Genomic DNA, 13,267 nt, shown 5'->3' with positions numbered 1-13,267 from the left:
GACCACTGTTCTTTCCGTAGGTCTCATGTGGAATGCGAAAGTGGCCCCCAACCCCCGACGCTCATACCTAATCCCCACCCCGAGTTAGTAGGTGGCCCTCCCATAGGGGTTAAAATACCTGTCTAGGGCATAGGCACTATAGTAAGGCGCTCTCTCGCTCTCTCAGCCTGAAACAGGCTGTCCGGAACTATCGTGGACCACGATAACCCTTTACTTGCCGGTAGCGCAGTCCGTAACGCAAATTTGAGGGTTGTAGTTATTAGCCGCGATAGCAGCCACGCTAACACTGCGGCTTTTTCGCCGCACACGATAAACTGGTTCCCGCTTTACATATGCTCTGCCCCAACTCCGCCCCCTGAATACCAAATTACTAATTTGCATTCGCAAATCGCGTTAACAGCTGTTAACGCGATTTGTGAATTTATTCGCATGCGGTAAACTGCTTGGAAAATGAGGCCCTAAGTCACAAGATAATGGAAGTGATTTTAGGATAATTTTCAGACCCAACCTAGTAGTTTGAAAGTTAGCTTAGCACCTCTTCCAGATTTACATTGCTTTGCATAGTTCTTCTAAGTCATCGCCTACAAAGAAGATTTCCAACAAACTCTGCCATGTAGCCAGAAGCAGAGAACTCATTTAATTTTTTCTGTAATGTCTTTCTCTTCCCTTAGTATCTGTTTTACCTCCTGGTTATCTAATGGTCAAATTGAGGTTCACAGATATCTTGCATGTGATGTACTTGAACATTTTTTTTTATTAGTTTTTGCCTCTTAGCAGATCTCACCAAATAAATTTTTCAGAACAAATCTGGAGTAGCAGCCATAAAAGCAGATATTCAGGAGATAATCATAAACATATTTTTCATGGCCTGAAAATAGATGGGAGTGCACAAAGAAGTCAGTATAGATGTTCCTTTAGCAGCCTTTACTGCATCTATAGACATGTCCATAAATTATTCTTCTTTGATCTACATATGTATTTTATTTGCCTCTAATAGTCCTCATATCCAAGTACATTTTATTCCTCTTGGGCTGGCATAAATCTAATCTAGAGTATTGATGAAGCCATGCAGTTCTTATTACTTCCCTTGGGAGCAATTTTAACACATTTAAATTTTTTGTTATGATTGAGTAAATGTAAGAAATCTTGTCACAAATAAGGTCCTTCTTTCATCGTATTAGATAATACCCCCCAAAAAAAGATTTTAAAAAATTGTTCCCTATTTTTAAATATTGGCTAAATTTTCTCTTACAGAAGCTGCTTTTGAAGGTCTAATGCCACATAGTGCTTATCTTTTAAAATCACATTGGTCTGCCCTAATACCTACATCAGCATACAATATCCTACTCTGGGCCTAATTTTAAATGCATTCACGGCTGTGTGGCTTCAGTCTCTCATACTTGGTCACACCTCACACACTCATATTTGTGCTGCACATACTTTCTATGTGCATACAAAGCTTTTGAAACTTTTCCCCTATTCAACCACAGCATGCATTCATAGTACTATGAATCCCCATGACTGTAGGGCTGGTAACATACTGTATATAGAAATTAGTGGTGTACTGCACTACTACATTGTTATACTGACTACAGCTTGCACTAGCAAGTATTTCTATTTGCATTCATTTTTCAATTACATAAGAAATGAACACACACACTCATATATATATATGGATATATACATTATATGTATATTATATGTATATAAATAAATAAATAAATATATATATATATATATCAAACAAAAAAATTTTTGGCACTATCGTCTCCTCAAGTGCTATCTGCTCATATATTTGTCAAAAAAACCCCAGCGTAATGACGTTGGAGACAACTAGCACTTTTTACATATAGTCATCCAATTTAAATAACCCACAATATTTTAAAATAGTTAATACACTAATAAAAAGTTAATATTTTTAAAATATTGTGGGTTATTTAAATTGGATGGCTATATGTAAAAAGTGCTAGTTGTCTCCAACGTCATTACGCTGGGGTTTTTTTGACATATATATATACACACAGATTACTGCTTATCACACACAGAATACCAGGAAAGAAATATGGTGGCCAAGTATCTTTTGCTCTATCATGATTACCCAATATTACAGCAGAACCCCCTGCATGAGTATAATCATTGTCCAAGGGATTAAATTTTGCTGGTATAGAAAAGAATGAGTCTTAATTTCTAGTGTTATGAAGGAAGTATGAAACTAACATTGCAACTGATGTATCTTTCATAGTGTGTGTCTGTAGGTGAGGAGTATCCCCATTTGTTCTGTTGTATAACTTCATACTTCCATTGATTGGCTGATGCAGCCGTGTACTGCAATGATGCCAATTGGTCCAGCTGATCAATTATTGAACATGTTTGATCTCTTGAAACCTCCCATTTTTCTGTAAATCATACTGCAGGCCTTCTTCAGCGGAGTCCCTCAAGTGTACTATGTGCACGAGGCCTTTACTTTTTTTGCTTTTCCTTACTTCTGCACATTTGAAATGCTTCCTTACCTGCTGCAGAACATTCTTTCTTTTCTCATAAATTTAGGAATGAGTGGGGGTATGTTTGGGGGAATGGAGGGAGTGGAAATATGAGGGTGTATAGGTAGGGCATGTGGACTTGGGTGGGGGTTGTTTGAGTGCATGGATTAGTGGATACAGGTGGGGGAGATGTGTGTTTGGTGATATGGAGGTTATGCATGTGGGGTACAGGACTATGTGTAGAATCATCTGGGGCATGGATATGTGGGGTGTGTTTTGGGTGAGAAGGTGGTTGTATGGCTGGAAGGGGTTTGTGGAGGGTTGTGTGTATATGGGAGTTATGGAGAGTTTTTATGGGGTTATGAAGTAGTTGTGAGAGTATGTGTGTGTCTGTTTGTGGGTGAGGGTTGTGTGTAAGTTGGGCGTATGTTTGGCAGAATTGTGTATAAGTGGAGTTAAGGCTGTGGGGTTCTAGTGGTGTGGTTAGGTAAATGTATGTGGTGTGTGTGTGTGTACAACAGTATGTGAGAGGTTAAATAGGAATCTGCATCATTTATTTTCCCTTGTCTGTGTTGTGGGGGGCAGGGTATAAGATTGGGTGGTTGTGAGTGTGCCGGGAGAAAGTATACGTGTGATTTGTGTGTGGCTGTTGGTTGTGGTGGTAGAGGTAGGAATCTATGGAATATGTGCTGGGGTGGACATTGGTGTATATGTGTGGTGGGTATTTATGTGTTGGGTATATGTGGGGGGAGGGGTGCATGTTGTGGAGAAGCGGTATGTGTGCGTGTGTTTGAGAACAATGTGGGTAGAGTTGTGTATGGGAGATATGGAAATGTATGAGTGGGGTGTATGTGGGAGTTATGGGGTATAGGGAAAGGGTGTAGGTGATTATTTGTGTCAAGGATGAGTTTGTGGGGGGATATATATGGGTGCAAATGAGAGTATGTGTGTGCGTGTTTGTGTGTGTATTGAATGGGTGAGGATGGCATATGTTGGGGGGCATGTTTGGTGTGTGTGGGGATGTGAAGATGGTGATGAGTTCTGTGAGTGTGGGGGGAATGGGAGGCAGTGGGTGTGTGTATGTGTGGAGTGTGTATGAGGCAGGGCACTAGGGATGTGCACTCATATTTTTAATGTTCATTTTGGGGTTTTTGGGATTTTTTTCTTTGTATTTTGATTTCAAGGTATTTATTCTATTTGTTTTTTGGGTTTTTTTCACTTTTGGGAAACAGTATACTCTATCTGCATACAGTTGCTCTGTCTGCGAACAGTGCACCCTATTAACAAATAGGGTGCACTGTTTGCTAAGAGGGTGCGCTATTTCTCAAAAAACAAAAACTATACAATTTTCATTTTAAATTTCTTGGTTAGTTTGAAATGAAACAAAAATGTGCTCATTCATCAGATTTTACAAATTTGTTTCAAATAATTTATGTCTGAACGGAGCACTTGGGGGTTATAACACTGGTCTACATTTGAAAAAAAGTTTTCTGCTGACCTAATTATTTTTGCTGATTTTACCCAAATGAAAGTGCAATACGTCAAATTTTTTCACAAATGAGAAATGTTTGATTAAAGATTATAAAGTCGAATATCAAGGGTAATAAGAAGTTCTGAAGAAGTGACGTTCGTTCAATGAAACTCTGTTACCACGGTAACGTAGTTGCATTGGGCAGACGGTAACATAGTTGCATTGAACGAACATCGGTTTATAATAGCGTTGGACAGCGCAAATTGTATAAAATAATTTGAAGTTTCATCAAGATTACCCGTCCCACAGAAGAACATTGGTTCGAAGACATTTTTTAAATAACATTGGATTTCTGAAATAACATTGAAAAGTTTTAGCTCACTTGACACATTTAAAAAAATATAAAAAATATAAGGTTGGTGGTGGATGGTTTATGATTATAAAATCTTAAGCATCTTACCTGGTAGTAGTGGCTACAGTATTACATATGAAACCTTCCACTCCTTCCTAAATATTTTTTTCAAAAAAATATACCTGCTTATCATGGGGCAGATTTTATAAATCTGCGCACACGTGTACTTTTGTTCGCGCACCAGGCGCGAACAAGAGTACACGGGATTTCAATAGATATGCGCGTAGCCGCTCGTATTCATTAAAATCCGGGGTCAGCGTGCGCAAGACTGCCCAAAATTGGCAGCCTGCGCGCGCCAAGCCGCGCAGCCTGCCTCCGTTCCCTCCGAGGCTGCTCCGAAATCAGAGTGGCCTCGGAGGGAACGTTCCTTCACCCTCCCTCCACCTTCTCCTCCCTTCCCCTACCTAACCCCCCCCCCCCCCGGTCCTATCTAAACCTCCCCCCTACCTCTATCACGAAAGTTACGCCTGCTCGAAGCAGGCGTAACTTTGCGCGCGTCGGGCCGGCTGCCGCGCTCCATGTTCCGGTCCAGGGGCTGGTCCAGGGGCCGCTGTTACGCCCCCGGGCCAGAACCACATCCCCGGACATGCCCCCGAAACGCCGCATCACTCCCGGCACGCCCCCCCGACACGCACCCCGACATGCCCCTCCATCAAGCCCCGGGACTTGTGTGCGTCTCGGGGCTTGCGCACACCGCCGAGCCTATGCAAAATAGGCTCGGTGCGCGCGGGGGGGGGGGGGGTTTGGGGTAGGTTTTCCGGGGTACGCGCATATCTTATGCACGTACCCCTTTGAAAATCTACCCCTATATATTTATTAATGATTTATAAGCTTATTAAAATCACATGGATGATAGTTACACTTTATTGAATCAGCATATACCAAAGAAAATCATTTAAAGGAGGTGATAATTTTGTGCATTTTGGATATCATCTATGTGTTTTTTTCATTGGTTCTACAAAATGGAGGCATAAGATGGCTGATAAGGGATACATGGCCTTAAGATCTAAGACTGATTGGTAGTGGGACATGCTATGGCATTGTGATGTAAAGTGTGAAATAAATAGATAATTGGGTTAGGAATGGTAGGCTGGACACATTATTGGTTAGGGTCATAGCAACGGAACATTAGAATATAATGCAAGGGAATGCGTAAGGACATTGCATCATGTTGATTGGTTTTGATATGTATTCATTGAAATGTATGATTCATAAACTAATTATAAGTGCTTGAAAATATAGAATAGCTTTAGGGATTGCCACCAGTTCTCTTTTGATATCTTTCACAATAAAATAAGAACAAAGGAAGTTGTGGTCTGATGTAAACATTTCTTTTAAATTACTTTCATCTGGATATAGCCCATAACCATTAGCTATTCTCCTGGAGGAGCTGGTACCGGAGGCGTTTGCCCTTAAAAAGGGTGCATTTCGGTATCAGGAAATGATACTTCCTGCATTCCAAAGTTAGTAAATAAATTTCCATCCTTTTTTTTTTTTTTTAATAATTTTTGGCCTACAGTGAGACAGACAGATGGATGGATATTGATCCCTTTTTTCATACAGGTAATTCTTTTCAATATTCAATATATTGGAAAGCATTAAAAAAAAGATATTGAAGTTCATGAATATTTAGAGACTTTCATTTTCAGCTTTTATTTTATTTTCCTGAAAATGTATCACTGTTTTTTAAAACAAGAACAAGAATGGAAGAGGTCAATGGTAAAAAAAAATGATGCATCATTTTTTCTAGATAAATATAATATTTTTTCCCATTACAATAAAGACTGATAAATTCCAAAGAGAAATAAAATAAAGTTTGAAAAGAAAGGTCCCCAATGGATATTGTAAGAAAGCTCTAATCATAATGTACCGAGTGCTCAGTTCCAAGCTTGGGCCAGCCAATATCTCAGGCAATGGGCTTTTATTTCATGTCCTTGAGACAGCTTTCTCGCCACGCTTTTTAAATTAAGGCTTTGAATATTTTTGTTCACTGAACTTGATAAATATCTTTCCGACAGATTTTTTTTGAGCTCGGAATATGAGCACATCAAGCTTGATGGGGTGATCTAGAGGAAGGCATAAATACAGCCTGTGTATATGCAATATATTTTGTTGAAGAGAAAAATTCTTCCTGACCTTTTTCATATACAGTATTGCTACTGGCATAAGATCAGAGCACTTCCTTACAATCTGTTTGATATTATCCATATCCAGTGATCTTTTTTTCATTGTCTCTAACAGCATAGACTTAACTCTAAACTGTGGTCCTAAAGCAAGTTCTTCTGATGTCTGTCTCTTCAGCATTACGATAAGCAAGCACACTAGATCCATTTTTTTTTCACTTACATTTTCTTTTCAGCTTGAGGCTGACTTTTTTTCTGTGGGGGATCGTTAACCCTGTCTTTCATGCTCAATATTTTCTGTGCCTTGCCATGCACTAGTCTGAAGTCATTTCAACAAACTGACTGACACTGTAAGCAATACCATTAGCAATGCATGTTTTTATTCCAAGTAATAAATCAAATCAACAGGAGGACAACTATTTTAACCGATGATGTGCACACAAAAATCAATTCATTAGGGTAGAAAAATATTTCAAGCAGTAATGCCAGTGTCAGCCCATGAGAGAAAATTACTAAACAGCATGGTTTGGTCAAAGGACTACTGAAAACCCCATCTTCATTAAACTAAATCTCTTGTTTACATCAAATTCTACTTTGTGGACTGGAAAACAGTCTGTGCTGACATTTCATATGCTAGGATTACGCCAAATGTGAAGTCAAAGCAAGGTATAACACTCTGCGCCGTAATATCAATTCAACTGACTCTTAGATCCATTGGAAAAGTAGTGAGCCCCGCTAGAGTCCAGAGGTATCTTTAGAGTTGCAGTAACTAATTACCATTCAACTTAAAAGTTTAAATCAATAGTATGTGAAAAAATATTACTTATAATCTCTTACTGTACCATATGTGCTTCAAATGGATATGCAAATAGATTTGCTTCATTCTCTGTATTTTATTTTCAACCCAAATATTCCAATAAAAGAAGGCATTCATATGAAAAAGGAGAAACATGCAGCATGACATCAGAAGTTTACTAATTTGCTTATCTGTCTTGAGAGCTGACGCACAATGCATAGATTAACATAGCTATTTGTATATTCCATTAACGCTTTTCGTGTTTGCTTGTCATTTGAAATGCTTAAATCCATAAAGCAGGGAAATATGAAATGCACACAACATATATGTTTTGTTTTACCTGAAAGACACCCAGTGACTGACAGGAATAGAAATAGTTTCCATGACGACCTCATTCTTGGTTGCTAGGGTGTTGAGTCCCTGTTTGTGTGATTGTTAGCAGCTTTGATGTTTCTTCATTAAAACTGGGCCTATTGAGACAGAAGATGGATCTCCATCAGGAAAAACAAACAAACAATATTTAAACAATAAACAATTGTCAATAACAGGGCAACTCTGGATATAAAACACTCAAAAAATGAATGATTACCATTATGCAAAATGTGAGCTGGCACCTTGAAGAGGAAATGAAATAGAAGTGTCTCAAAAAATGTAACTGTCAGCTTCTACTGTACCTGCATTTCTTATCAAAACAAAAGTTTCCATATGAATACAGAATCTCTGTAATAGCGAGGACTGTAAATATTACAGTAACCATCTATCAGCTTTGATTTATGTGGTAGCCCTGAAATGCAACATAAATCTCATGCAGGGTAAGTTTCTGGGGCTGTTTTTTTATTGCATGAAAAGCAAGACAAAAAAAATAAATAAATACAACTACTTCTACATAGTCATGCTAAAATATGGTTCCCCAAAAACAGGACTTAACGATCAGGTAGTCCGTGACTTTATTCATACTGCCTGCAGGGCTCTGAAACCTCCACAGGGAGCTCTCCTCAATTAATTTTTAATGCCAAACGCCTTTGTTTTTCACTTCTGTGATTATCTATTTTACAGCATGTTCCTTAGTTGGGTGAGTTATCTCTTCTCAGCATTTTCTGCTGGCCAACCTTAAGGGAAATACATATTTTCATGAATATTTAACTACCTCTCCATTTCCTCCCACCAATATCCATGACTGTTTAAATAAGTTTAGTATGGCAATTCCCCTCTTTGTTCTGCATTACTGATAATATTCTCCCTCTTTTGTGTTGCTTTATATGCTATAGAAAAAGCATTTTGGTAAAGAACAATGCAAGTATAAAATGAGTATACAGTAAGTGAAATACTATCTACTCAATGCAGATATATAAAACAAAAAGTGGCACAACACAAATCCTTCCCCACAAAAACTTTCTTCAAATTATGTCAAATGCTCTTTAAGAAATAAAATGTACCATATGGGGGATTACATTCATTTGAGAAATCGTGCAAGAAGGCAAAGCTTTTCATTTTTGTATCTCGTTCATAATTAGAAAATGTAAAACTGAATGGGAACTACTAAAAAGAAAACCCCACAAAAAACACAAACACTTTTAGAGGTCCCTGAGATGTGACAGGCAGTGGTGGACTTATCTTTTCTTATTTTTTTTTTGAAAGTTTATTTCCAACCTATAAATCAAACTCCCAGACCCTAGACCTAGGGCATTAACTGCCACAGGTCATTTCTAAGTACATGGGGCAAACCTCAAAACAATGCGGGACACTAGCAGAGGAATCGGTACCACTTCCGAATATATTGCAGGGGTAGGCAATTCCAGTCCTTGAGTGTTACAAACAGGCCAGGTTTTCAGGATATCCATAATAAATATGTATGAGAGATGTTTGCATGTGCTGCCGCTATTCTTTGAAAAAAGGAGGCAGACTCAAAGGCAGGGTTTGTTTGGAGGATGCACTATGGGGCCGATGCAATATCATCTGCTCAGGCTAGTGCTTAGGTTAGCCCGTGATTGAATGTGCGTTTTGGACGTGCCGGTGCGAAAAGGAGATTGGCGCATCCAAACACACTGATAGTTAAGAGCACTCATTTACATGTAAATGTCATGTAGATGAGGCTCTTAGCTATTGCCCCTGATACAAAAAAGTCACCATGCGCCCGACGTGCATTTTTTTTACATGCAAGGATTAATGACAGCCCTGGAGCTGGTGTTAAGGTATTGACATGCTTCAAGGGCTCAAAAAAAGGCAGAAATTACTGCTTTTCTTTGGTTCCTCCTACTTAATTTCATCCCGATACTAAGTGGGAGGAACTACAGGAAAAAGCATGGAAAAAAAAAATCTTGACGGCGGTCAGATTAGGAAAACTGATGCTCCTTAACTGAGCGTCCATTTTCCTAACCCGTGCAAACCCACATTTCCTGGGCCCCCAATGCCATAGATGGGCTAGGGATGCACAATTTAGTCCCAGTGCATCTTTTTTAGCGTGGCAGCTCATTTGCCTATTGCAACAGGTGCCCTTCTCCTGGGCAGTTTGGACACACGCTTTTTCATGCTTGATATTGCATCAGTCCAGATGCATATTATTTTTCCATTGAAAAAGGAGATGCAAATCTTCTTGAGTTCCCTGAATAATTTTTCAAGGGAAAATATGCTTGTACATTCCTTTTGAAAACTGGTTCAAAGCCCATAGGTAAAAGTGCACATGGTCTTTGAACCTGTGAAAGTTGTTGTGAAAATTGCCCCATATATCACACAATGAAGCCAATATTTTAAAGTTCACCAAATTTCTCTGCTAGCTTGCTTGCTATTGTTTTTTGGTGTGTGCTATTTTGCTATCAGGCATTATACCAGTAAGCTCTGTAGCAAAATAATGCACATAGTTTATATATTGACTTTATTGCAAAAGGCATGCAAATACTTCCTTAAGATTCAGTTACATTTTTTATTTTGACTTATTAACAGTTATTTTTACCAATTATTCTTCCGAATTGACTTGAAAATATGATGTTTCAGTTCATGGGGCAATATGGGTAACATAACTTTGCATGTACAACTGATAAGTGATCTCTCACCAAAACAGCACTTAATAATTAATATACCTTTATTTTTTAGAACAGTACTTTGGGAAGTAGTCTCTCATGATTTTAATTGCATTGAAAAAAAACCCTGTAGATAAAAATAGTATGAGAATATGATTATTAATGACCTATAGTGCTATATGGGACAATTATTTATGGTCATGGCAAAAGTGGTATGACGGTCCATGAATAAAGTTTCAACTAAAAGGTTACAATTACTGTTCGAAAAAAGAAAGGTATATTAAGTGCTGTTTTGGTGAGGTATCTACACGGAGCACTTGACTGTGAAGACCTCACTTTTTTGCGAGTGAAATAAATGTCATATTATCAAGTATTAGTTTATCAGACTCTGTCAGAAATGATGAATTTCAATTCAAGTTCATGTTTCTGGATTTCCATAGATAGCACTAGAGAAGGGCTGCAATTATGATCCATCTGAGAAGGAAAATGCTAAAGGAAAATTGAACACTGCTGAGCAGCTATTAGAGCCAGTTTTACAGGCTTTGAACTTAAAGCAACACTGGCAGCTGGTGCCAAAAATCTACAGCAACTGAACTTTCAACAAAATTTATGAATGTGTCACTCATCATCAAGTGCTATGGTCATCTACAAAGTCAATGCTTACTGCAAGGAAAGTCATGCTGATTCCCATGGTACCAACACTCCTTGATAGTTTGTTATAGAGTTACTGTACCATATTTTGAAACATCTAGATAAGTGCATGGCAATCAAATTTCATGGCATCATAAAATCAGTGATTAGTTCAGCCCAGTATGATGAGTCAGCATCACCTAGGAAAAGCTTGCCTATAATTTTTATTGTTATAGTGTCATATGTGGAATAATTCTAGGTTTTGCATACAGCATACGGTTAAAAGATACATTCTGTACAACATAGATCCATAATGATGCCTTCAAAATTGTAGATTTGGCTTTCTATTTGTTTGATATTATTATTATTATTACTATTATAGTTGTTAGAATGAAGTTTGATCTGAAAGCTATGGTCAAATGTTAACTAAGACCATGATATTGCTTAAATTTCTTATATGCAGTATGATGTGTGTTTATATAATTGCACACATAGGAGCAGATTTTCAAAGGGGTAAGTGCGTAAGATACGTGCGTAACCCCCGAAAACCTGCCCCAAGCTGCCCCTGCGCGTGCCAAGCCTATCTTGCATAGGCTTGGCGGTGCGCGCAAGCCCCGGGACGTGTGTAAATCCCAAGGCTTGCAAAAGGGGGCTTCCGGGGGTGGGGCCATGGATGGGGCACCAGCCCGGGGGCGTGCCGGGGGCAGGACCGAGGCCTCCGGCACAGCCACCGTGCCAGGGGATGGAGAGCCGGCGCGCACAAGTTACGCCTGCCCGGAGGCAGGCATAACTTCTTCGATAAAGGTTAGGAGGGGGATTTAGGTAGGGCTGGGGGTTGGGGAAGGGAGGGAAAGGTGGGGGGAGGCGGAGGAAACGGAGGCAGGCTGCTCGGCTCGGCGCGCGCAGGTTGCACAATTGTGCACCCCCCTGCGCGTGATGACCCTGGATTTTATAACATTCACGCGGCAGCGCGCACATGTTATAAAATCAGGTGTAGATTTGTTCGCGCTGGGTTGCACAAACAAATCTGCGCCCACGCGTACCTTTAAAGATTTTCCCTATAGCATACAAAGGCAAGGAAGCGTGATCATATGTAAAAACATATACTGTAGCTATAGATATGATTAACAAAAGTGAAATTTGGCCTCAGGGCTTGGACCCTGAGATCAACTGAACAGCCCTGATCTGAATTGTGTGCAGTCTGGCTAATTGATATTTTAAAAGGCCAATATATAAAGAATTGCAATTGAAGATGTAGACCACTGTAATCAGATTCTTCTTATCTAACAAATGTCTTAAAATATAAGTATTCTATAGTTGATAGTCGGATACAATCATAATGCTTTCAATTTGGGAATGGAGAATTAGATGAGCATCTAATAACGATGCCAAGAATTTTAATCTTATGAGCAACAGACAGCATATTGTACTGTAACATAGCTTAAGGGAGGATGATGGTTAGAGAGGGACGTCTGATCCATACAAATTCCGTTTTAGAATGGTTAGGATACAGCTTATTTAGCATTAGCCATGCTTCAACTTTTGTCAGACAACAGTTAAGATTGTCTAATATTTCTTGTAGTTCATTACCCAGGGCGCATAGGGACAGTAATTTTCAAACCAGCTTGTGGATGCGCACATAGGGCCGGAGTTTAATAGGTATGCATGGGCGTAGTTTTGTGCGCTCCGGGTTGCGCGCACAAATCTACGCCTGATTTTATAATTTGCGCGCACATATATGCAGCCATTTTATAGCTTGCGCACATATATGTGCACCCAGTTTTAAGTGGATGTGCACCTGTATGCGTAAATTCTACTTCTACCACGTAAGTTGGGCGATTTTAAAAGGGTGCGCTTCCATGCCATTGCCAGTTTCACCATTTCATCCCCCATTTCACCCAGTTAATAGTTAGGTCCTCCAGACCTTTTTGGCTTGATAATCTTTACTCCCTCCAGTTACCTCAGACCCCTTAAAATCCTGAGAAATGGTTTTATTTTTGTTTTTTAACTTACACCTGTTCCCTAGCAGAAGTAAGTTTATATGGTAAGGGATCTGGGCACGCGCCAGGCACCTAAGCATTTATGTGCACATCTTTTGGCCATGCCTCGAAATGCCCAGACTACGCCCATGCCCCGGGCCTTTTCAAAAACTTTCGAGATGCACGTGCAGCAGGAGATATGCATGCATCTGGGAGGCTTTTAAAATTCAGTGGACATGCTTGAGCCCAATTTGTGTGCGTATCTCCTGATTTTGGCATGGATATAGTTTCTGATCTCCCACCGGATCCCTCATGTGTCCATGCACAAGCTGAGGACACCACACTGAGTGGCAGCCAGC

At 39.5% G+C, this 13,267-nt stretch overlaps 1 protein-coding gene and 1 long non-coding RNA gene across 5 annotated transcripts in view; one reads left to right on the top strand and one right to left on the bottom strand.

Moving 5' to 3' along the window:
* The window catches only part of CNTN5 (contactin 5), a 2,626,638-nt gene that overhangs the window by 1,533,793 nt on the left and 1,079,578 nt on the right, over positions 1 to 13,267 (bottom strand). For all 4 annotated transcript variants that reach the window (XM_029602387.1, XM_029602386.1, XM_029602389.1 and 1 more), the window contains one exon: positions 7,623 to 7,752. In XM_029602387.1, the coding sequence (XP_029458247.1) occupies positions 7,623 to 7,677 (55 nt within the window). In that variant the 5' untranslated portion in view covers positions 7,678 to 7,752. The remainder of the gene's footprint in view (positions 1 to 7,622; positions 7,753 to 13,267) is intronic.
* Positions 1 to 13,267, top strand: part of LOC115091978 — a 234,768-nt gene that overhangs the window by 11,607 nt on the left and 209,894 nt on the right. The window lies entirely within an intron of this gene.

This window comes from Rhinatrema bivittatum, chromosome 5, assembly GCF_901001135.1.
Source record: "Rhinatrema bivittatum chromosome 5, aRhiBiv1.1, whole genome shotgun sequence".
NCBI lineage: Eukaryota > Metazoa > Chordata > Amphibia > Gymnophiona > Rhinatrematidae > Rhinatrema > Rhinatrema bivittatum.
The sequence above is the reverse complement of the archived record's forward strand: the minus strand, read 5'-3'. Positions and strand labels throughout refer to the sequence as shown.